The sequence below is a fragment of the Triplophysa dalaica genome, chromosome 3 (genome assembly GCF_015846415.1).
Source record: "Triplophysa dalaica isolate WHDGS20190420 chromosome 3, ASM1584641v1, whole genome shotgun sequence".
Taxonomy (NCBI): Eukaryota; Metazoa; Chordata; class Actinopteri; order Cypriniformes; family Nemacheilidae; genus Triplophysa; species Triplophysa dalaica.
In genome coordinates, this window is record NC_079544.1 from 27,142,319 (window position 1) to 27,166,033 (window position 23,715).

Sequence of the window (23,715 nt, forward strand, 5' to 3'; positions counted from 1 at the left end):
CTTTATTTACAAAACAAGCTTTTGAACATTTTAAACGGTATGTTCTGTCACGTGTACCTGTATCATTGACTTTGTGTACTGTGCCTTTAAGAGAGGCTCGTCAAAAATGAAAACACTTGAGCTATATGGACGCTACTAACTGAGAAGAGTAACGCTTTATGCGATCAAAACTGTCGATGTAATCCCGATATCCAGATTTTAAGCATACTTACTGTTTAACTACTTGAAATTTTCAGCTTTAGAAAAGGCAGTGACATGGGGAACGGATTGAATAAGGTACATGGCTTCCTGTTTTTGCAAATAAGTTTTCAACTTTAAGTGAATGCCATCATATCGGTGTTGAAATTGTGACAATCACACAACAAAGACACGGCGTAACGTTTTATTTCGTAGTAAACGTTTTATATCAGAGGTGTTGTCAAAGATCTGTTCTTACTGCTCAGTATATTGTGCTGGCGAACCAACCTTAACTTTGATCTACAGACATGAATGACACATTTAATGTCGTTACTTTTCTCGACATTTTGATTCATGGTTTTTGTCGGGCAGAGAAGGAAAAATATCCTTGTGAAAAAATGTACATAACAGATGTTTAGGCGAAGTTGTGGCAGTAAGGAAGCACCCACAATGTCCTATTAACAGCACAGCAACTATCTTAAATAGAACAAGCAAGCAAAGGGCAAGCATGCTTATTGCTATGGCAACCACCCACAACAGGTTAGTAACGACATAGCAACGTGCTTACACAAACTTGAAAAATCTTAGCAACTGCATTAAGCCATATTAACATTTTTTAGCATGATCTTGGATCTTTAAATATATTCCACAGGCATTAAAATGCATGCGTGCGTGTACATATATATATATATCATTGACTATAGAAAATGTTTGGGGGAAAAACATCAGGAACAAAGGCTGCTAGGTGCTGTGCTGGAGAATGTTGTCCTCCAGTGTCCATTCTGTGATTTCTGAACATTTCACAATGCAGGACATGTTTTGTGAAATCAAGACTGTCCTGGGGATATGGGTATTCCAAAAAGCTGGTTATGTGACACACACGGGTAAATTTAAAGGGGTCATATGATACGACTAAAACGAATATTATAGTTTGTTTTAGATGTAATTTAATGTGTATACACTATTTAGGGTTGAAAAATGCTGTATTTTTCACATACCGTGCATGTTTGTATGTCCTCTTTGCCCCGCCTCTCTGAAACGCGCAGATTTTCTACAAAGCTCATCGCTCTGAAAAGCGAGGTGTGCTATGATTGGCCAGTTAATCAGTGCATAGTGACTCGGTAGAATACTGCAAGCGTGTGACGGAAAAGTAACGCCTCTTACCATATTTGGAACATCAGGTTTCAAAGCAGTTGCACTGACAGGTACGCCATCCTTACTTGCGTATACTTTTGGGCGGCCTTAATCAACTCATACCACAAACTGACGTAGATTTGTGGGGGTGTGGTTTCACAAGGCGTTTCAGGCAGGACTGGGTGAGCATTCGCTTTTAGATAGAATGCATCTTTTGTTCCAACACTTTAATTTTTGCAATTTTAAGTGACAAATACATGCATGGGCAAATTATAACACTCTCAAGACACGGAAAAACACTTATTTCACCATATGACCCCTCTAAGCGTTAGTTAGCGGATAACCTCAATTTTCGGTTCCAAAATCGGAGATACATTTCAGGGTTTGTTAGTAACCATTGCAACTTACTCTCTGAAGATAACCGGAGCAGGTTATGTTCCTGGGTTAGTTCATTTTAAGGAAATATTACTAAGCTTTAGGGGTTGTCTGCGCATGTGTGTGCATTTTGATGAGCGTCAAATTGGCCTGGAAGCACAGATTATGTATAATGTATGTGGAGTGGTGGTCTAGTGGGTTAAACCACTGAACTGGTAAATCAAGGGTTGCTGGTTCAATCCCAGCAGCCACCACCAGTGTGTCCTTGAGCAAGACACTTTACTCCATGTTGCTCCAGGGGGATTGTCCCTGTAATAAGTGCACTGTAAGTCGCTTTGGATAAAAGCGTCTGCCAAATGACTAAAAAATAAAAAATAAAATAAAAATGTATAACATATTATAATTTTCCAGCAATTCAGCATTCGCAACTAATTGTATTATTAGCTATTATTTAACCTTTTAAAATGAAATAATCTTTCACAAAAATAATGTAAGCTGTTAATTTTAAACTTTATGTATTTATATTAAATACTGTATATACTTTGAATTAGGTTTATTAAAACATCTTCAAATATCACTGGATAAATAAAAACACCTTACAATTTCCAACTGTTAAAGGATGTTAATAGTGAAGTATTTAATCTCCAAAGCAATTGCATATTTCTCTTGTCCACTTATTAGACAATGTTTGATGCATTGGGTCCAAGATAGTTGTGGCCTAATGGTTAAAGAGCCAGATTTAAAACTTAAAGCATGCAAGTTCGATTCCCAGGCTGGCAGGTTACCAAGGCTTTATTAGGTGACCCCCAATGGGAACTATGGCATATTGTTCACATATTTAAATTCTTATTATAATTTTAAAGGCTTAAGGTTTTTCATACTTACTGAATTCCTTAAAAATGTCTTTCTGATCCTCAGCCTCCTCTTGCAGTTTAGTATCGAAAGGCATTACTCCAAATTACAATTAGCATCTCAGGATAGGCCGTTTCCACGTATTTTAACATTTGGAAAGCCGTGACCTTTTAGCAAACAAAGTCAAACAAAATGTATGTGTATTTGAAAGGGATATAGATATAGGCTACATGATATATTGGACATGTGACTGGGCCTAACATTTTAAACATCCATCTCCGTCACAGCAGACCTTCAATTTCTGCTGCATAGTAATTATCATACAAAGTGTAGTGTACAGATAAACATTACACACAAAGATAGGGTTTATACTGCCTTCAAAAATAGCAATGTGATCAAACGTAATACAAAACACGATTTTGGTAAAATACTATGGTAGACTTGTTGATATCACAGAACGGAAGGCAAGATATTTATTTAACACACTTAACAAAAAAGGCAAAACAAAACAGGATACGAGGAAAAAGGAACTGTGAAAGACTAGGCAATAAACAAACAAGGTACAATAATCCAAGATCCACGATATAAGATACAGCATAACACGTACAGTTTACCACCTACAATGAACGAGCACAGGACAATGAACACGAGGATGTTTTAAAGGGAGACAGACCGAGGATAATTACCAAGGACCAGGTGATAGGTATGAACACTCAAGGAAAGCCAACGAGTAAACGAGATGGCTGGAACAAAGACGCAGACCAGAGAGAGAGTATAGCAAGCCTATGGGATCACTATCTCTCCCTCCACGCACAACCTTAGGCTATGCCATGACTCCGCCCCAAGACCAAGAATAGACATGACATGATAGCGGAATCATGACATACGATTGCACTAAGGGAGACTCGTCACAGTTGCAAAGATCTCAACAAATCTTCATTTTATGTAACAAAGATAGCCATGATGAGTATATATTTTAAATATGATAGAATAAAAATAGGGAATATATTAAAAATATATAGCGATTATAGTTTCATAAAAACATAACTTAAATAATAAAATTTTAATCCCGCACTTTATACACTGATGCAGATGTAAGTCTTCTGTGGAAAAAACTTTAAGCTTCCTGGCCGTTTCCATTGTGACTAGTGAAATCTGTTATCCATTGACAATGTCTTCACGTTGTTTTACGCTGTGAGTTCGCGTTAACTCTGGGTATCTTTCAGGAGCTTGATTAAACTTCTCTTCAAACGCGTTGTGGAACAGACATACCCTGAGTAAGCAAGATGTGGGTTAATCATCCCAGTGTTCAGGGTTTAGCTGATGGTAAATTAACCCTGCTTTCTGGAAAACCCTCCTGGTTTTATTGGGTTATGGCTAGAAGGCGCGTGCGGATGCGCACTTCAATACCGCAAAATTTTAGTCAGGCTGACAACAGTTAATTGATTTTTTTATTATTGTAAATTTAGGTTTAGGGTTGTGGTATGTGTTAGCTAATGCAATTTATTGTAATGTTATGGCGAGTGTTGTAATTAGCGTGACCCAACAAACCAAATGTGGAACAGGTAATCCGTTTGTGAGGGACAATGTGGGACACCATTGAAAAGCGGGAAACTCTGATAAAATAACGGACTGAAACATTTTTTTATAATTTTTATCTTATTAATTTGTTATTTAGTCCATTCTAACTACAACATAATTGAGACATAGATATTTCAATTTAAGGGTCACATTTTTGAGCACAGATCAGACGCAGAGTTATCATGTTGTATACTTATCTTCTCAAAAAGAGAAAACTGAAGGAATAAAGAACAAACAAATCTCTTTTAAAATGTATTATAGTTAAATAATGCATTTCATGATTTGCTAATAATTTTTCTTTTAATATGCTAACCACAAACTATAGGCTTAACACAGAAAAACAAGCAAAAATAAAGTTTCAAAGCCACACATTTTAGGATGTTTTAATGTCGTATTATTTGGAAAGTTGACATCAGCGGATCGCTACCCGATATACTGACAGACGTTGCAGCCTCATGATGACTGAAATCACCGCCTTCTTCTCATACATTGGTATGAAAGGCTTTACAAATCGGCTTTGTATGAGCTTATTGTACATGCGGGACATTTTATCAATATGCAATGTACGGGACAAGGGGTGAAAATGCTGTGCAGTACAATGCAGAGGGGGATGGGTGGTCACCCTAATGGTAATGTTATATTGCATCACTTCCTGCTGTAGCTGTATCCCTTTTAGCCACAATGTGTTATTGTGAAGAAAAAAAACTCTTCTGCCCTGGTCATCCCTATATCTGACAATATGGGTACACCGAGAAATCACATGTCAGGCACAAAACTTGGTTTTGTGTATTAAAAAAATCCTTCAAATTGTTTTTAAGTGACTTCATGCAAATCACTTTGAAGCTCATGTTATCATATATGTCGATGCAAAACAAAGATTTATTTAAACTGTATTTAAATACATATAAATCAGTGGTTCCTAAGGAAGTTGTATTTTTGTAGGTTTGTTCTGTATATTATTTGTCCTGAAGTTGTGATTAAACAAACTTGCTTGTGTTGTCCCAGGTTCTGCCAGACTTGTACTTGGGTAATTTTAAAGGTAAGACGGGAAATTGTTGAATCGTCAAAAGAGTTTTTAAAAAGAATAATCATTTTTTTTTTGCAGATGCCAGTGACCGGGAACAATTAGCTAAAAACAACATCACACACATCCTCTCCATCTATGATAATGCCACTCCAATTTTACAGGTATCATTTAGTGGTTTATCAATTTAGACAAGCTTACTCTGTGTACATTTTTGCTATTGATCTGTAAATCAAACCACACTGTAATTTGCATTTACTCGTTGAATGACTGCATGTGTTTTTTCACTTTCTTCACACTTATCTGAAAAACACACACGCAGGTTTCAACAGTGTCCCGAATGGTGCTTAGAATTGCCAAGGCACGGTTGACAAGATTGCTTGTCTCAGTCTGAACATTACTCCCCAAATTATTTCACCTGTTCTGTGCATGTAAATTGTTTAGCTCTGAGTTGAATACCTGGCCAGTTTTTCAAAAAGGTGAGACCTGTATTGAAGTATTGTAGGAATCAGTTTGTACACATTGAAAGAGCTATCATGAAACAATACGTGCAACAATAAACAGCCACATGATTTAAATCAAACAAAAGTAATTTGATAAATTCTTACTTGCATGGAATTTTTGGAGCACTGTTTATAAAGCATCCCACAATGCCTCTCCGTAAATTGGTTGAGATAATGCCTTGAGATGTAATCCAGACGAATTCGGAAAAGGATTGTTGGTTTTGTTTAATTGTCTCGTTCCTCTTTGTATTATTTTACATTGCTTGATGGTCTACTATTATTCCTGAGAATGGAAAACATTAACAGTAGGTGTGTCCAAACCTTCGACCATGTGTTGAAAAGAGAATATTATAATTGTATTATTAATATTCCTGTGTGTTGATAAACATTTCTATTTTTCATCCCTTTGTTTAGGAGATGACTTATCTTTGTATTCCAGCAGCAGATTCACCCTCACAAAACCTGTAAGTAGTCCAAGTACATATCAGACAGAATGTTTGTCGATTTCTTTTTGCCACCAGTGGGCAGCACGAGTCACTGTGTCAGACTAAAGATACACATTTATTTCTCAAAATACATATGTTTCGAAAGGTTTGGTATTTACACCAACGCGAACTGTTTATGTTCATATGTTTTTCCGGAGATCATAACCCCAATTTGTGATTTTGTTATTTCATAGCATTAGTGACACACCTTGTAGCGTGCATGAACTGTGTGTGAGTGCACATACACTCATATGCACACTTCCTCTTGTGGCCCTCGCAGTGCAGGAAGGAAGTTATGAGCTGGCTTCTGCAGTGATGCCTTGGTCTTGCTACGCCTTTATTTATATCCCCCCTTTACCATCAGGCCTCATGTCACTTCTCTGAGCCTGTGAAACCCAGCAATGCGTAATGTGAAACTGACCCTTTTAACCAAACTGGACAAACCCAGCCCTTTCTCATCCTGGTCCTGTCAGAAGGATGGATGTTCTGGAGGAAACGTTGTTGTATCTGCCATGCTGTTTCTTCTGTGCATGCTAAATCAAAACCACAGCCAGACATTTCTGGGCAGTGTTAAACAACATCGGAATTGGGCCTTTAATATCAATTTAAGTTATCATTTGTTGATATGTGAAAAATAGTATTCCAGACTTTGTCCTTATATGCCTCATGCTAAGGTCCATTAAGAAATCCCATTGATTTAAATCACTCGCAGAAGGTACTCTGTTCTGTGCCTGATTACAAATGCTAGGAGAGCAGTTATATGAAATCCTTTGTCATCCTTATATGACCATTTATGTATTAAGCCAGGTTTCGGGGGGTGATAATTTTTTTTCAAATTATCACGCTAAAACAAAACACGTTTGTCTTTTATTTGTACGCAACCGTTTTATCTGAAAAATCCATGCATGCTCGGGTGCACCGCACAGTGTTCAATGAAGACATGTACAGAGAGGTCGCAGCGAGACAGTGATTGCGTCCAGATCCTCTCATAATGAAAGCGTTTATCTTAAAACGTAACAGTCAGGCTAGTATGATTTTGATATAAAATTGTTTCTTCATGTACCATGTTATCTCACAATCGACATTGTCAAAACAGATGTGACGCGGTATTGAGCCACTAAAGGGACATACTGGTGGAAAAATACGAAAGGAAGTGAAAATATTTCAAATCTTTACTCTCCCCAACATTGAGTATCTTTGCAAGGCATTTGCGTTTCCCCAAGAATATTTTTCTTTCCCTCAGAAAACTTTTGTAACCACGACTTTGGGCAAAAGCAGAAGAGTAGCCTTCTTGTCAAAAGAATGACATTAGTTTTTCGTAGTCTGCATTGGTTCATATGTATTATTTTCATATACTTGATCTACATTATCGGAAGATGAATCACGTTAAAATGCTAGTATGCTTCTGCATACTTTGACTTGCTGGTTTGGCAGCACTGGACAGACAGCCACTATTGACTTTTACCCGTCCTCTCCCTCACTCGCTCCAAAGATTTTTTACTAATATTCCAAAATAGGAAACAGCACCAGATTACAATAATATAAAGAACAAGAATCAAAGGACAAGAAAAAAAAAAAAATCTTAATTAGTAAGAATTTGTGGTTCTCAGACATTTGTGGAACGTGTCTATAGATGTTACTCTTGTAGGACATTAATGTCGCTAAATGTTTCCACTTGTGTTGCTTTAAAGTATATTCAGCATGCACTTCATGTGGAATGTATTCATGGAATGCATGTGGTTTAGATATCCAAATCCTTTCTGAGGTCACGGTTTACATAGCAACACCTTTTATCAGGGGCGTAGCCATAAGGGGGGGACGTTTGGATGATTCTAAAGGCTCAAGTACTTTGGGGTCTCCCACTGATCTGTTTTATTAGTAGTAACAGTAATAGTAGTAATGTAATGAAAATTATTCATGTATTACTAAATTGCAGACGAAGATTTTGGATAGTTGGTTAGTATGTTTGGTGCGGTAGGGGGCCAACCTCATATTCTTTCATAGGGTCCAAAATTGCTACCGACCCCCCTGTTATAGTAAATGTATTGCGTTGTAATATGGAACACATAATAAATCCTTAAAGGGAAAGAAATCTATTATTTACTCTCTTCCAATTTCATCCTAGATGTATATGACTTTCATTCTTCTGTTGAAAACAAAAATGTCATTGCCCTCGTGTTATCTTCTTATATGGGGCTCATCATGACGAAGCTACAAAAAGTGCATCAGTTCATCATTCAAGTAATGACTACAATCGGTCAATACATGTCTAATGAGGCAAAACGATGTTTATGTGAGAGAAAACTGAATATTCAAGCTTATTTTGCGATCTGCAAAAGCATGATACATTGAAATATGGTGAGGTAATGCTAAATCTCTTTCTTGTGTGTCTCGCGTGTTTCTTCACATGTTGCGTGTTTACCTTGTTTGCCCCCACTAGAAGAACTGTTCCTTTAACATAGGCTTCCTAAATGAAAACAACAAAATCTTTCTGTTTTTGCCTCCACAGTATCCAGCATTTTAAAAAGAGCATAATGTTCATACATGAATCCCGTCTGAAAGGAGAGGGCTGTTTAGTTCACTGGTAAGTGAGAGATTTGTATTTTCCTCCACTATCAAAATCTGTATTGCACGTAAAGGCCTGTCCTCTTTTGTCACATATGGTTGCTTGCACCAAAGCTATGACCGAACCATAAACGGAACTAAAATATGCTCGCAGTCAAGATACCGCAAAGAACTATTTGGGCTCAGGGTGACAATGTGAACAGCTGATAACTAGGTGTCAAGGGGGAAAGGCTTTTTTTGTACTTCCCCAAACACACTAGTAGACATCAGCCTCTGTTTGATATGAGAATATTATAAATCATATGCTGATGCCATGCTGAGAAAATCTGACTTTCTGAATAGTATTTATTTCAAATGTTCCAACCACTCACGACCAGGGTTTTTATATACATTTAGTAGCGTTGTCTCTGAGTTTCTTTACTTTATGTCTACTGTATTCGCCAAGGATCTTAAATCAATATTACAATATAGGTGCGCAGGTACATTGTTTGGAGACAGGCACTGTTCTGTTTATTTGACTTGTAATGTACCACCAACCAAAATATCATCAAATATCATATTTCTACATGAAAAGGACAAATACTCAATTTGATGTATCACTTATTTCCTAGGTGGTTGGTCCACATGTTTAAAACTGTTCAAGGCTGTAAATGCTGCAGTAATGATGCAAACTCGCTTTAGGTGGAACAGAGAGAACAAGATTTTTACTTTTCTATTGAATTATTTTGCAAAACTAGAGCCCATCTATGAACTTCAATGATAACACAATACAACTTTTTTGATGTTGTTGAATTTTTACTGTTTATTTATGAAGTTTAACATGCTGAATACATTTTTTTTTTCCATCGATGGTAAAAGCTAAAAAAATATTTTTACACATTTATACATTTCATTATCATTACTCGTATGCAGATTTTACAAGGTACTGGAATAACCCTGAGCACAAAACAGCAGTTTAACATAACAGTTTTATAATGAGTTCTTCAAGACTTCAGAAGTGTACATTTGATAGTTTTTAACTTTATGACGTTTTTGTGACACATCATCGCCTCATCTCACCTTGCCTATGCTACAGAAATTTTGAGAATCTTTTTAAATATGTGAAAATTTGTACAGTTTCTGTTTATTTGCAACATATCATAATGAACAGGGATGGGCAGTATTTCAAATACATGTATTTAAAATACGTATTTGAAATACAAAAAAAGTATTTTGTATTTTAAAGCCTTTGGAAAAATCTATTGTAATTTGTATTTAAATACATTTAAGATGAGTATTTTTGTATTTTCAAAATACTCAAAATACTTTGAGCCAGTCGACCTTTTGATCAGGGTGTTTTCGTGCATCAACCAACATAATTCAGGCCAGACAAACCCCTCCCCAGGCACGTGTGACGCGGTAAGCGTTGGAATAAGCACACAGTTGCCGCTTTCTCTTGTTGCTTTGTGCAGTTGAAGCCTTGTTTATACTTTCACAATTCACATAGATACGCCGCGAAACTGTTTACTGCGCGCACTCCTCATTAAACCGACGAGGCTTTTATTCTTGACGTGCTCTCCGTTGTATAAATCTGTGAAACGACAGGGGGCGACACTGATAAATTCTTCTCTAAATCATCAAAAAGGAGCGATGAGAGGAAGTCATTTGTTTGCCGAATAATTTGTGAAACACTCCTCTCGTGATTAATGGATTTCTTCACATATAAATTGATTAGGTTTTGGGTCATTTTTAGGTCATTATGTGAAAAAGGTACACTTACAAGTACACTTCTTAAGCCCTCAGTAAAACACAGTTAACTTCAAATTGTGACATTATAACAAAACATATCAATATATGATAACATTAAACACACTAAATTGAAAAATACTGTCTTATATATTTTTAAATGCATTATTTTCTTTTAATTAACGATTGTATTAAACAAAATAGTCTCATCAGTTTAGTGTATTGATTGTGTGCATCTGTGATGACACTTATGAATGATACACCACACAAAATCTTTAGCTTTTAGTAGAAAAAAAAACAACCTTTGGGTGAATAATGCCAAATTCTTTATTTTTTATTTTAGACAAACTTTCTATTCTTGTTACTGAGTTGGAAGTTAGTATGGTGATAAAACGTAATAAAATATTTTTTTTATAAAGTGTCTTTTTTTGTAGTTGTGTATTTCCTACCGGGCAGGGGAAGGGAAGCGGTAAATAGAAAAGAAATTGAAAGTTTCTTAGCAGTTAAACACATCATGCTTTTGGCATTTAGAATAGACCCAGATAGATTTCAGCCTAATAGGGGTACCTGCACTGAATCACCAATATCACATGTATTTTGTGTATTTTCAAAATACAAAATACTGTATTTGTATTTAAATACATTTTTCCACTCAGTATTTTGTATTTGTATTTAAATACACTTTTCCACACAGTATTTTGTATTTGTATTTAAATACACTTTTCCACACAGTATTTTGTATTTGTATTTTAAATACATTTACATGTATTTATGCCCATCCCTGGTAATGAGTGATATAAGCTCAAAATTTACTTGAGCTAAGTATACACTAAAACATTGATGCTTCATGACAATTAATATTACCACAATGATAAGCACCACAGAATTGAACAAGAACTATAAAAACAATTTGTTACACTGTGTAATCTGATTGCTAGATTTGGCTCAGGCCTCTTCTGCACTATACGTTTATGGCAGTATTTCACATTACATTTATAAACTCGTATATGTCTGAAGCATAATGCCACATGACAAGTAACATTCCGATGTTTAAGCTTTTCTGTGGCACTAGCAATGCCAGGGTCATGGGTTCGAAATCAGGTGATTGCACATAGTCAGAAACAAAATGTATAAAACAATGGAATGTAAGTTGCTTTGAATAAAAGCGTCTGCCAAATGCATAAATGCAATGTAATTTTATGTAATACTTCAGGTTACAGGTTTGCCTAAATCTTATGAATCATTCATAAACTATGGTTACTGTGATTAAATATTTAAGACGCATGTTTTGGACTTAATTACTTGAGTGTATGGCGACTAACATTTACTTTTAAATGTGGCCTTTGCATGTGGCAGGTGGTTTTACACAATGTGATTTACAGTGCTTTCAAACCATACATGAAACATCAGTATGTGCATTCCCTGAAAATTTACCTCGGACGTTGCATACCGCTACCAGAAAGATTTTTACCTTTCATTTGATTTGTTTCAGTCTTGCTGGCGTGTCACGTAGTGTGACATTGGTGGTGGCGTATATAATGACTGTGACTAGTCTGGGATGGCAGGAGGCTCTAGTTGCAGTGAACGTTGTCAGACCCTGTGCTTCACCAAACGGCGGCTTCAAGACCCAGCTACAGGAGTTTGAAAGCACCCAACTACAGCAGGTAAATAAAGATAAAGGTGTTTATGAATGTGTCAGAGTTATATTAACCAAACATGCTATTTGAAACTCTTGAATTAGCTTCAATGTTTGAAAATGGGGATTATGTGAAAGTGACCTATTTGTCACATACGGTGATCCATAGCGGAAATGTGACCTCTGCATTTAACCCATCCAGTGAGTAGTGAACACACGCACAGCAAGTCGTGAACACACACACACCCAGAGCAGTGGGCAACTATCACTGCAGTGCTTGGGGAGCAACTGGGGGTAAGGTGCCTTGCTCAAGGGCCCCTCAGTCGTTACCCTCCGGCCCTGAGAATCAAACCAGCAACCTTCTGGTCATGAGTCTGACTCTCTAACCTTTAGACTGCCCCGTATGTGGGCATGTTTGTAAAATTGCATTGTGTAAATGTGTTAACCCATTAACCAAATCAATATAAGGCAAATATCCTGGAAATATATTGGTGCAGAATTACTAAAAATTTAGGGTTTTTTTTCTATTAAGATGTATTTCCGGCATTTATTACATTGGATTATAATTATTCATGTATGTTCAGTACAGAGAATGGCTGAAGGAGGAGTATAAGGAAAATCCCTTTAATGATGAGGACGACATCCGTGCCCTTCTCGCACAGATACCCAGTTGTCCAGGACAGGACAGAGGACGCATGAGAGACTGATCTAGACAGTTCGTCCAATCCACAAAGGGAATACAAAGCGACAAGCCATATGGCATTCCTCAAGACTTATGTTGACTGTTATGTCAGATAAGAATATGACATGTTGATTGTGATGGCTTAGCACTGTTTTTTTAAGTATGGACACTTTTTGTAAATAATTTAGGAAAGATTTTAATGTTCGCTACTAAGGTGACATCGTAGGCATTTTTGTGTTCTCTTGTTCTTGGAAATATAATCCAGTTATATAAAAAATTTGATTTGTAGTCATTTAACTGAGTGAACTTTTGCATTTCCTTTTCGGGTTGTCAGTTCGGTGACTTTGATACTTTACTTTACCAATGAAACTTAAATTATATGTCAAATTTGATCTTAGGTGAGTTAGATGATTATCTATGGAATCTGTTCCTCTCATAATAAATAAAAACTTCTTCATTTGTCAAGAGAACAGTAAGTGCATTTACAGTGGTGGCCAAAGTGATGTCTGGATGGCATTATTTGCATTGCATTTGCCTTGAATGACCCCCCCGCTTTAATTTAACTATCAAAATATAAGTAGTTTTGCATCATTTTTTTAAGAAAAACACTGCGTTTATTTGAAAAAACTATTTGGAAAAATGGTAAATTACAGCAGACATTGTAGAATATGGAGAAATGCACAGAGAACTTAAAAAGTTATAAATAAAGCATGGGCCTACATTGACTTCAATTTTATCTGTAATTAATACTTCTTGATCCTCTCTTGTATGCATATTTTGTAGTCGCTCTACTGGGCCATGCACATGTGTTGGATTTAACGGTTCATTCTTATTCAATTTTTATAAAAGTTGAGCTTCAGTTTACTCTCCAAGCACTACCTACAACATGTTTGAATACAAGGTCAAATTATCATCCTTTTCTATAGGCTACCAATTTGGTCACTACTCTAGCAGGCAAAAAGCTCACGAAGAGAAAAAACAACAGCAAATTATAATTACAGCTTCCTGAAAGCGACATAATAAGCTACAGTTGAATAAAGAAAAGTAGAACTGGTTTACCACAAGGATGTGACTTGAAATATAAAATGATGATGAGATGACAATTATAAATGTACGTGTCCAATGCGCCTGCAGATAGAAGTGAACTTTTCGCTCCAGCACTAGGCGGCAGCACAGTCACCATCATTGAGCCTGACTTCGCCTACACTGTTAACGGTCTACTTTAGACCTAAAAGAGACTAATACAATTTTATAAGGAAGTGTTCGTTTAAGAATATCTACCCCTCAAAAAATGACGGTGATCTATATATATATATATATATATATATATATATATATATGTATGTGATGTTTTTAAAGTAATCGGATCGTGTTCCGTCACAGATGGAGCTGGTGGCGCATGCACATTTTTATTAAAGCTCGCGCCAGACGCAAGGATAACTCTGATGACGAGGCCTGGGAGATTTTTGCCATTCTTTTTTTTCTTGTTCCGTCTAGTGTTTGTTTGTCTCGGAGGGGTTTCCCGTGTGTTGGATGTTTATTCATGCGGTTCTGCCGTGTTTCTCTGAAGTCTTTACCTCTGTAATGGTGCTGCTGGAGAAGTGCGCTTCCACGTAACGCTCCACCCATCTCTCCACCTATCACATATTTATTTAAGATTAGAAACACCTTCTGCTGGTCTCAAACTGGGTCGGCTTTGACAGTGAAGTCAAACTGTGCATATAGCAAGGTAAGGCTCGGGCTTGTAGCTTATTATTTGAATAACTTCAAATGTATGTAACTTATTGAACTGGCATTAAACTAACTGGGTTTTCAAATACCTGTTTAGGGAGACTCTTAACACAAATGAACTTGAAGCAGACAATAAATTCACATAAGCAATTTAACTACTTTAACTTATTTTTTACATTTCAACTGCCATGTTGTCATGCGTAATAGATTCTTTGCTGTAGACTACATAAATGTTGTTTAGGACTATTTTCTTTGAGACCTTCATTTGCTGTTTTATATTCACTCATTTGTTCTCATACCATCTGACTCCCGAAGTGATGCTTGTGTTTCACGGGACTTTTTAATTTGTTACAAGAATACTTAAACCTTGTTTTCAATGAAAAAAGTTTCGGAATATGCATGAATTAAAAATTTATTTTTCTTGCATATTGCATGTGCATGCATTCCTTCCGCATGCATTCCTGACAGACATGAACTTAGATGGAGACTGCAGCATGTCAGTCAGTTGTGGGAATGGCAAACTTAGGCAATGGCTCATCGATCAGATTGATAGCGGGGAGTATCCCGGTTTGGTTTGGGAAAATGATGAGAAAAGCATTTTTAGAATTCCCTGGAAACACGCAGGGAAGCAGGACTATAACCGCGACGAGGACGCTGCACTTTTCAAGGTGAGTGATGAGGATGAAGAGCACGTCATCACTCTATAATCGTCATAGGATTTTGTTATACAATGTTAGACACAAAAGACTTATTTAGTCATTATATAATGTAACCCATTTTATTATGTTAATCTTATTTTTTTTACAAATAAGAAGCACTATAAATGTTTATAAAGGATCGAAATAGAAAGAAGTAGAAGGCATGAATCTGTGTAAACGTAAGGGGTATGTAGCTGTATATCTACTTTAAGCTCTAGTTTAAAAAAAGATGTAGCATCGTTTGTTCGGATTCCACTTGGTTTTGACATGTTCTAATCCAATGCAATAACGTTTTCATTGTTAATTGTGATTTGAATATTTATTGGGGCCATCAAGGTTTGTGTTGTGTGTATTAGACTGTAAACATTGTTGATGGCAAAGAGCAAGACATTTTGATACTTCATTTGTATGTTGTTGTAGAGAATTACAGCAATGAGAATTCCCGTGATCTAAACCCATGGCATACGGCTTTTAACCCATGCGTTATCTACCTCAAACATACGCAAACGCAAACATATTATCAATGACACATTCTCTTTATAGATCGTCGAAGCTAGCAATACTGTCATGTTTTTCTTCTCTTGATATCCTCCCTCTTCTTTTCATCTTCTAATCTGTCGTGTTTATTGTGGTCTTGCTGGTCATAGGCTTGGGCCCTGTTCAAGGGGAAATACAAAGAAGGCTTCGACAAGCCTGACCCCCCAACATGGAAGACGCGGCTACGCTGTGCCCTCAACAAAAGTAATGACTTTGATGAACTCGTGGAGCGAAGCCAGTTGGACATATCGGATCCTTACAAGGTCTACCGAATAATACCAGAGGGAGCAAAGAGAGGTGATTTCCCCTACACCATTCAATTATTTCTTATTGTTGCGCAATTAGATATTTGTTGGTTTGACGTTCCCTTGTTCCCAAAATGACAAACGGTTTCCATGCACTTTGCCTATAAGCACCCCAAAGATTGACATACATGAGTGCTAGGAAGACACAGATTTTAAGCAACAAAGGTAAAGGCATGCTATGAATTTACATTGAGTAGTGTTGCTTGCCCTCACTAATACGTGTAGCAGGAAGCTAAGAGGAAGCCACTACATGTGCTAAAATCCCTCAAGCTTTTTATAGAGAGCTTCGGTTACCAAGTGCATACAGCAGTAAGCAGCACAAGTCACCCCTCAGTCGGTGCATAATATAAACCTGTGAGGTCAAATCGATGAAGGAGCCTAGTTTGACCGTTAAGTTCTGCAAGTGCTTCATGAACCCAACCGCAGCTTCATACACATTTAAGATAGTGTCATGCCCTACTGCAGTTACTATTCTTGGAGCATGTAAATCTACAAAGCGTAGAGTTCAACACTGACAACACATACAAAGTTGGTTTGAGTTCTATGTTGCAGACGCCAGATTTTCTACAGCATTCATTGTGTTTTAAGTCTGTCATCAACATGTCTTATTGAGTTTACTTAGAAATACATATGTGTATTATTATTTTTAAAGCTGTCATCTGTTGCTTAATGTTGAAATTCTTTGCACAAAACATTGTAAAAATGACTGATACAACGAATTACCAGAATAAGGAGATATCCAAAATGCTTTCGTCTGCAGGAAAAGGTTTGTTGTTGTGAAACATGTGTTGTTTTTTAGGCTCTAAGGCCAGTAATTTGGAAGACAGTACAGCACAGGTGACCTCAATCAGCTATCCCATGCATTCGCCTTATCCATCCCTACAGCCTCAGGTAAGATGCCATTACCTTTGTGATGTCACACTTTTCATAAACTTACCAGAAATTGCATCTGTTTTGTAAGTGGCTATGATGAAACAGTCAGCTGACTATGCAAGTGATAAGGTTATTACTCAAAAACCTTTCATTTCTCTGTCAGATGTCTGGATATATGCTCCCTCAGGAGAGACGTGATTGGAGGGAATATAATGGCGACCAGTCTCATCCCCAGACACCTCATGCCGAGCTTCCATACGGCCAGTGTCCCTATCCACCAACACGTTCCTTACCCTGGCATGCGGCACCCTGTGACAACGGTACCTGAATCAAGCTTCTTAAATAATATAAGATTAAAAGCTACTGTTTTGTTAGTCGTATATGCCATTCCGCTCAAACAGGAATACATATTCATCTTGATTATAAGACATTTAAAAGGATGTGTAAATCATGTTGCTTATTTATTGGACATTTATGTTGACTTGCAATGCTTTGTCCCAAATATGGATATAAACATTACTTTAAATTAAAGTGTGCTTTTTGTCTATGATTCATCAAATATGTCCCCAAGTCTACTGTAGGTTTTAATGATGTAAAAAAACATTGACAGAATTAGAGTGTTGATCTTGTGGCATTGGCCTCTCAAGATGACATAAACATGGCCTTAGTCGGAGTTTCACTATTCGGTTTCTTGGTTTGTGTTTTGGTCTCTGCTTATGGCCTCAGATAAGAGTGCCGTGAATTGGCAATGCACACATATTGACTTTCTATTTTCACTTTTTTGAAGAACTCCAAAAACACTTTTTGCCGCTGTTTTTTAACGAATAATTTCACAGTTTTCCACAGTTCAGTTTATTAAAATCATCAGGGTTAAGGGTTTGGACCTATGGGGTCTGGTATTGACCCTGCTCTAAGAAAACACAACTGTATCATTTCATGTAGTTATATTCTTAGACACGGATGTCACATTTGTTTTGAAAATGTATGATGCTGTCTGTGATAACAAATTTTGGTAAAGTCAACTATTTTAATGTTTATACACTTTTCAGGATACCAGTTTTCTGGATCCTTCTATACCTACTCACCTACAGAAAGCCATCCTGTTGCTGTGGACCCCAATATGAGATCTGCTGAAGCTGTGGCCATTTCAGGTAAAGAATCTCTGGTGATTTCCCACACCTTGTGTCCTGTAGAGATTAAGGACTCCTCACATTGTGGGCTGCTTTTTAAAGAGACACCGTTTCTGTCTAGTGGATGATCAGACCACCTGCAGTATAAATGTGCTAGAAAGCATGCAGGATACTCTAGCGGTCATATAGCAAAGCCTTGACAACCACACACAATGGCGTAACACTGTGGCAGTTTCATACTCTGTTTGCACCACTCGTATTGTTAAAACATATAAAAGCATTTTATTTTATTTGTTCTGCAGACTGTCGACTACACATCTCCCTCTATTACCGCGAGTCTCTTGTTAAGGAAGTGACCACCAGCAGTACTGAGGGTTGTCGAATCTCTTCCTCTCCATCCCCTGGATCCCCCGCGTCCCCATCTTCTCCCTCCCCTGAGGAGAGACTCTATGGTGGGGCAGAGCCTGTGCTCTTTCCCTTCCCATACCCCCAGTCTCAGCGCCGCGGGGCTGAGAAACTGCCCAATATCTTGGAGCGTGGCCTTTTGTTGTGGGTTGCACCCGACGGTCTGTATGCCAAGCGCCTGTGCCAAGGGAGAGTGTACTGGGAAGGTCCACTGGCTCCATATGCAGACAAGCCGAACAAGCTGGAGAAAGAGCAGACCTGTAAGCTGATGGACACCCAACAGTTTCTCTCAGGTTAACACATATTTTTCATTATATTCAGTAGGGTGAGTTTGGAATGAAGAGAATTTGGAAATGTTTGATTGATGGATGAGTTAGTGATAAACAGCCTGCCTGTTATTTGGATTAAAGGTGAATTGAGTGGAAGGTACATTTTGAGGGTTATATAGTTTTATTGTCTGCAGAATAAAGGAAATTGTGTATAATTTAAAGTCTTCTTTAGGTAAGGGCCAAACTGAGATGCACAATTTTGGGTACCAAAGCATCTAAACCATTATAGAAACACTGTTATTTCTGTGAACGAGAGTATTCTACTAAGGTTGGAGATTAATCCAATAGTCTATATATAAATGGTTTTTCAAAGTATTAAAATCTGAACAAGTTTGATAGAATGACTCCTGCTGTTATTGTTTTTTGTTGTTTGTTAATATCATTTCCATATACATTTATTCTACAATAATGCAACAATGAGAATTTAATTTTGCTCATGCCTTATTAATAAGGCCCATCACCAAATATTGGACTTCATCCTTTCAAATCTAACATGCACGTTTCTTATTTGGTTGTGTGTCGAGATGTTGATGAAGAGTTTTAAGTTTGAGTTTATCAAGTTAGCGTTTTTGTTTAAGCCAATAATTGGATAGGTAGTGACAGGGTAAGACCTGCCATTTGACTTCTTCATTAACTGTGTGTGGTTTGCCACATGTCACGATTGGCTCTGCTTTAATGTCACATGTTTTACAGTGTGCTTGACAATGAAACTTCCCAGCAAACGATTAGATCATCTTCCTGACCACCTCATCACATGTATAGGTCTATAGGGCACCTGCAAAAGTTCATTTGCATTTCAATTCAAGTGACTGGTTAAGAAAAAGGTTATGTGAACGGCCTTCAAGGGGTCTTGTGTACTCATTATTGCTCATCTGGACTTTTTTATTCTTCTGATGGAAAGAGTATTGACTGTAAAGCATATCTGTTGACTTTTAAATTCATCAGTTTACTTTGAATCGTGTACCACTTTGCTTTATATGTGTAATTTTTGGAAATAGTAGGCCAACTTGAATATGATATAAATTGCTGATATTTACGTCAAATATGATTTGTTGTTCTTTGTTAGAGGTGACAAGTGTGACCCATGAATGTTACAATTGCTGCAAGTTTTTGTTTCATGATGAAATGGTTTTCTTCTCCTCAACATAGAGTTGCAAGGTTTCATTCACCATGGCCGCCCCATGCCACGCTCTCAGGTGGTGTTGTGCTTTGGGGATGAGTTCCCGGACCCCCAACGGCAAAGCAAAATGATCACAGCTCAGGTTAGAGCGTGGCACATCTTATGTTTTACAAGAACAGTGAATGCTTATATTAGTTCCAGCCAACAAGTAAAGTGCCTGTTCACAAGCTGCTAAACTATCTATAGAGACTATGTTGATTGTAGCATTCTTAGAATCTATCTCAAAATTTTTATCCATATGAGTAATAAGACAGACAATACTGGTCAATATTGGCAAATCTTGATAGACTTAAAGGCAAGGCAAGGCAAGGCAAGGCAATTATTTTTTTTTTATTTTTATTTATTTTAAAGGTTAAAGACCTTTTTACATCAGCAGTGCTTTTATGGATGTCGGATGGTTAATATTGCTCTTGTTTTAAAGGTGGAGCCCATGTTTGCGAGACAGCTTCTGTATTTTGCAGGCCAGACTAACGGTCACTACCTGCGCGGATATGAGCTCCAGAGTCCAGGTGCTATACCAGAGGACTACCAGAGAAGTCTCCAACACTTGCAAGAGTAAGCTTATTCTAATAATAACGACTCCTGAGATACTCCCCCGAGAGTCATAAACCAGCAGTGCATATCTCCTCTGCAAGAAACCTCTTGGTCAACAGCCATAGGAGACCAACAATTTCAAAATGGAGGACCATTGACTTGAAAGAAATTGTATTGCAATTGCCTGACCAAGTGTCTAGAAGCCACAATTCTAAACGAAAGAAAAGCCAGCACTTCACACAAACAATGATGAAACCGTGTTACCCACAGTCATTGTGGTATAAAATGTAAAAATGAACGTTCATCAAAAAGCAAATGAAGGAACAACAGGGTTCATAAGTCTGAGACCACAATACATGTTTGTTATTCCTTTATTTTATATCACATTAAATACGGAAATATTCCGGCTTTGAAAAACTGGATCAAAGAATATATCTGATGTATTTAAGATTAGGGACTCAACTAGAAATATTTTCATTTGTGGTCTCACAGTTTTGCAAGCCTCCTTTTTTCAAATGTTTCATTTGAGCATTCAAGAAACAACAACTATTTTTTTATAAAATAAATCATGAAAAAAGTTCATAAAAAGTTATAGATTTTCCTTTACTATGTTCTATGTTCTTCTGATCAGATAACAGAATTGACTATATTTTCTATGTAAATTCGGCTATGTGACTATTTATACTGCATGCATGTAGATATCTATATGCAGAGCCGAATGTAATGTATAGGTGTATAGATATCTTGAATGTAATCAAATTATTTCTCTGAATGGCATGTGACAAGAAATTATATAGTGCTAAATACTAAGAAACAGTTTGTGGGTGTGTATGTGTGATTGTTATCTGCATGTGAGTAAGGATCTCAAGTCAATAATGTTATCATAGCAAAATCTTGTTTTCCTCAGTGTGTATGTGTATGTGTGTGTGTGTGTGTGTGTGTATGTGCGCATTTGCACGTGAGCATATGCTGAGTGCTGATGGGATGCAGGTTACTGCCCACAAACTGTGCTGATAATGTTAGATGTGTGAATGAAGCATAGAGAAGACCTCCCACATGCTTTCTTATTTTCGGCATCTTTCTGTCTTTTTCATTTGACTCCGTTTCTCTGGTTGTATTTTTTTTATGTTTTTTCTAAAGTTAAATAAAGAAAATTTTCTTCCAGAGTTATGACCTCTATTTGAATGCTTTTGTATTAACGATTTACAGAAATTTGTGTAGATATTGTTTACGTGCAGTAACCAGAGAATAAAGCTTTTTGTGAACTGAATACTGATTTATTGAAATGAGAACTATTACTGGCTGAAATGTTATTGAAACAACTTTACAACATTTGCACAGACAATACTTGTTCTTATTGTCAATTAAAGTAAACAAACACGTATATTAAGTACTCACTTTTATAGTTTATACTACGTTCTGTTATGTATTAGTATTAACCATTTTGACTGATGACACTATACAAGGACACATTAACTTAAAGTGTGACCGGACTAAGTTCTCAGCTCTGTCTCAAATGTTTCTGCGAAAATTATAAAGACATGAACATAGATACAACTTTGACAATTTATTGCATTGGATGTATAATGTTCTATCTGAGCAGTTTTGAGATATTGAGCTTCAAAGTTTTCATTTCATTTTCTCAAAAAAGTCCCCAAAATGTACACAATGTAAAAAAAAACACATCACAAATGTTCATGTAAATTTTCCGAGAATACTGTATGTAAATAACATAAAAAAATGTAACAGACCTTAGAATTACAAGGCAATGATCTTGTTAAATGTGAATTAGGGTATATCCTACACATGTGATTGGATCACTTTGACAAGAAATGTTTTTGTGAAATGTGAGGTGTAATGTTTGTGGCATTGGTGTGATCTCTTCTGGTCACGTTTTCCAAGGAAAAGTTTTTGAGATGTTGGAGACTTTAGAAAAAGTTTCCATTTTCTTTCCAATTGCGTTTATGAAGGATATACAGCTGGTGTGATTTTTCTTTATTATGTGTGGGCGACCTTTCTGTTATTAGTGTTGTTTCTCCTTTACAGTGAAGGAGTAAATACATCTGAAATAGGTACATAGTGCTGTGTGTATATTCACTCAGAATTGAAGGATAATAACCGCTGTGCTGCTGTCTGTGCGTTCACTCCGGCTGCTGGGTTTTGGTTATGCTTGAGTGATAGCAGTCGAGAGTAGAGTGGTTTGGGGGGACAGTGTGAATGCAGTAAGAAAGACACAGGAAACTCAAGTCACAGGTGCACAGGAAGACTAGGCCACAAGAAAAACAATGAGACTAAGTTGGGGGTATTGGGGGGTGGAGGATTAGTGGGGGGAGGACAACAGAGCAACATCTTTGCCTCTTTGTGTTTTGTCTATCTACATTTAGTCTTAAATATGATGTACTCTCTGAATAAACTTTGCTTATTGTGAGCTTTTCATTAATGTACGTGATTCCAAAGAAAGTAATTTTGTGTTTTCCATGAATACTTGACAGGAACATGATGATTACACTATGATATATGGATTGTAGGTCTCAACAACGACACAGGCTAAACTCAGATTTCCTTATTGTTCTTGAAACTCTCAATATGAAGTCAGAAATCTCTCATTAATTTTACCCAGATCCAGATAGTTTTATCTATACAATGTGCATTCATTTTACACCAACATGCTCTTCTTGTATTATAACAATTGTTTCATTTCTTTTAGGTTTTATTACCCCTAAACAATTAAATGAGAAACACCTGAGATAAGTTGATATTTCCAAATATGAAATAAGAAAGATTGCTTAAATAGATGTGTATGTGCGTGTGTAAAAATCTAACGCTAACTATATAATTATACTCCTCAAAATGTCAATATTACATTGCGATTTTAAATGTGTAATGTGTAATTTTTTGGAGGATCTATTGAGAGAAATGCAATACAATATAAATAGCTTTGTCTACATAGGTGTACCTTACATTATTAAGCATTTAGTTTTTATCTCTCTAGAATGAGCTATCTACATACACCGTGAGTCCCCTTACATTGAATTCAGCATGCTGTTTCTACAGAACGAGTTGCATAAATTTGCTATTTACTTCGGCAAAGAAACAAAAAACGTGACAACATCCTAGCCTTGTGTCAGCTACCGTAGTACATCGAAAGGGAGGGGCAAGCGGTGGAGTGAAGCTAAATTTCATTCACTGGACCTTTAAGGTCAAGTAATGTATAAAAGTCTCATAAATTAATTACAATACAGTGTTCATGTTGT

At 36.8% G+C, this 23,715-nt stretch overlaps 2 protein-coding genes across 2 annotated transcripts; both read left to right on the plus strand.

The window, feature by feature from the left end:
* The first annotated feature begins 85 nt into the window (after positions 1-85).
* dusp22b (dual specificity phosphatase 22b) lies at positions 86-13,423 on the plus strand. Its single transcript, XM_056742919.1, has 7 exons — positions 86-276; positions 5,125-5,158; positions 5,225-5,307; positions 6,061-6,110; positions 8,641-8,715; positions 11,914-12,085; positions 12,642-13,423. Exons 1-7 carry the CDS (start codon positions 256-258, stop codon positions 12,762-12,764), a joined length of 558 nt encoding a protein of 185 aa, XP_056598897.1. The 5' UTR covers positions 86-255; the 3' UTR covers positions 12,765-13,423.
* A 784-nt stretch (positions 13,424-14,207) lies between these two features.
* Positions 14,208-21,627, plus strand: irf4a (interferon regulatory factor 4a). The gene is made up of 9 exons (XM_056742918.1): positions 14,208-14,468; positions 14,939-15,138; positions 15,816-16,002; positions 16,810-16,901; positions 17,047-17,203; positions 17,933-18,034; positions 18,316-18,711; positions 19,897-20,009; positions 20,349-21,627. The coding sequence occupies exons 2-9, from the start codon at positions 14,941-14,943 to the stop codon at positions 20,484-20,486; spliced, it is 1,383 nt and encodes a 460-aa protein (XP_056598896.1). The 5' UTR covers positions 14,208-14,468; positions 14,939-14,940; the 3' UTR covers positions 20,487-21,627.
* Positions 21,628-23,715: the final 2,088 nt, after the last annotated feature.

Excerpts from the sequence above, each read along its gene's own strand:
- irf4a (XM_056742918.1), top strand. The coding sequence starts at position 14,941 with ATGAACTTAGATGGAGACTGCAGCATGTCAGTCAGTTGTGGGAATGGC. Across the intron at positions 18,712-19,896 it reads CACCCAACAGTTTCTCTCAG|AGTTGCAAGGTTTCATTCAC; the intron begins GTTAACACATAT and ends TCCTCAACATAG. Across the intron at positions 20,010-20,348 it reads GCAAAATGATCACAGCTCAG|GTGGAGCCCATGTTTGCGAG; the intron begins GTTAGAGCGTGG and ends CTTGTTTTAAAG.
- dusp22b (XM_056742919.1), top strand. The coding sequence starts at position 256 with ATGGGGAACGGATTGAATAAG. Across the intron at positions 5,159-5,224 it reads GTACTTGGGTAATTTTAAAG|ATGCCAGTGACCGGGAACAA; the intron begins GTAAGACGGGAA and ends TTTTTTTTGCAG. Across the intron at positions 5,308-6,060 it reads ATGCCACTCCAATTTTACAG|GAGATGACTTATCTTTGTAT; the intron begins GTATCATTTAGT and ends CCCTTTGTTTAG.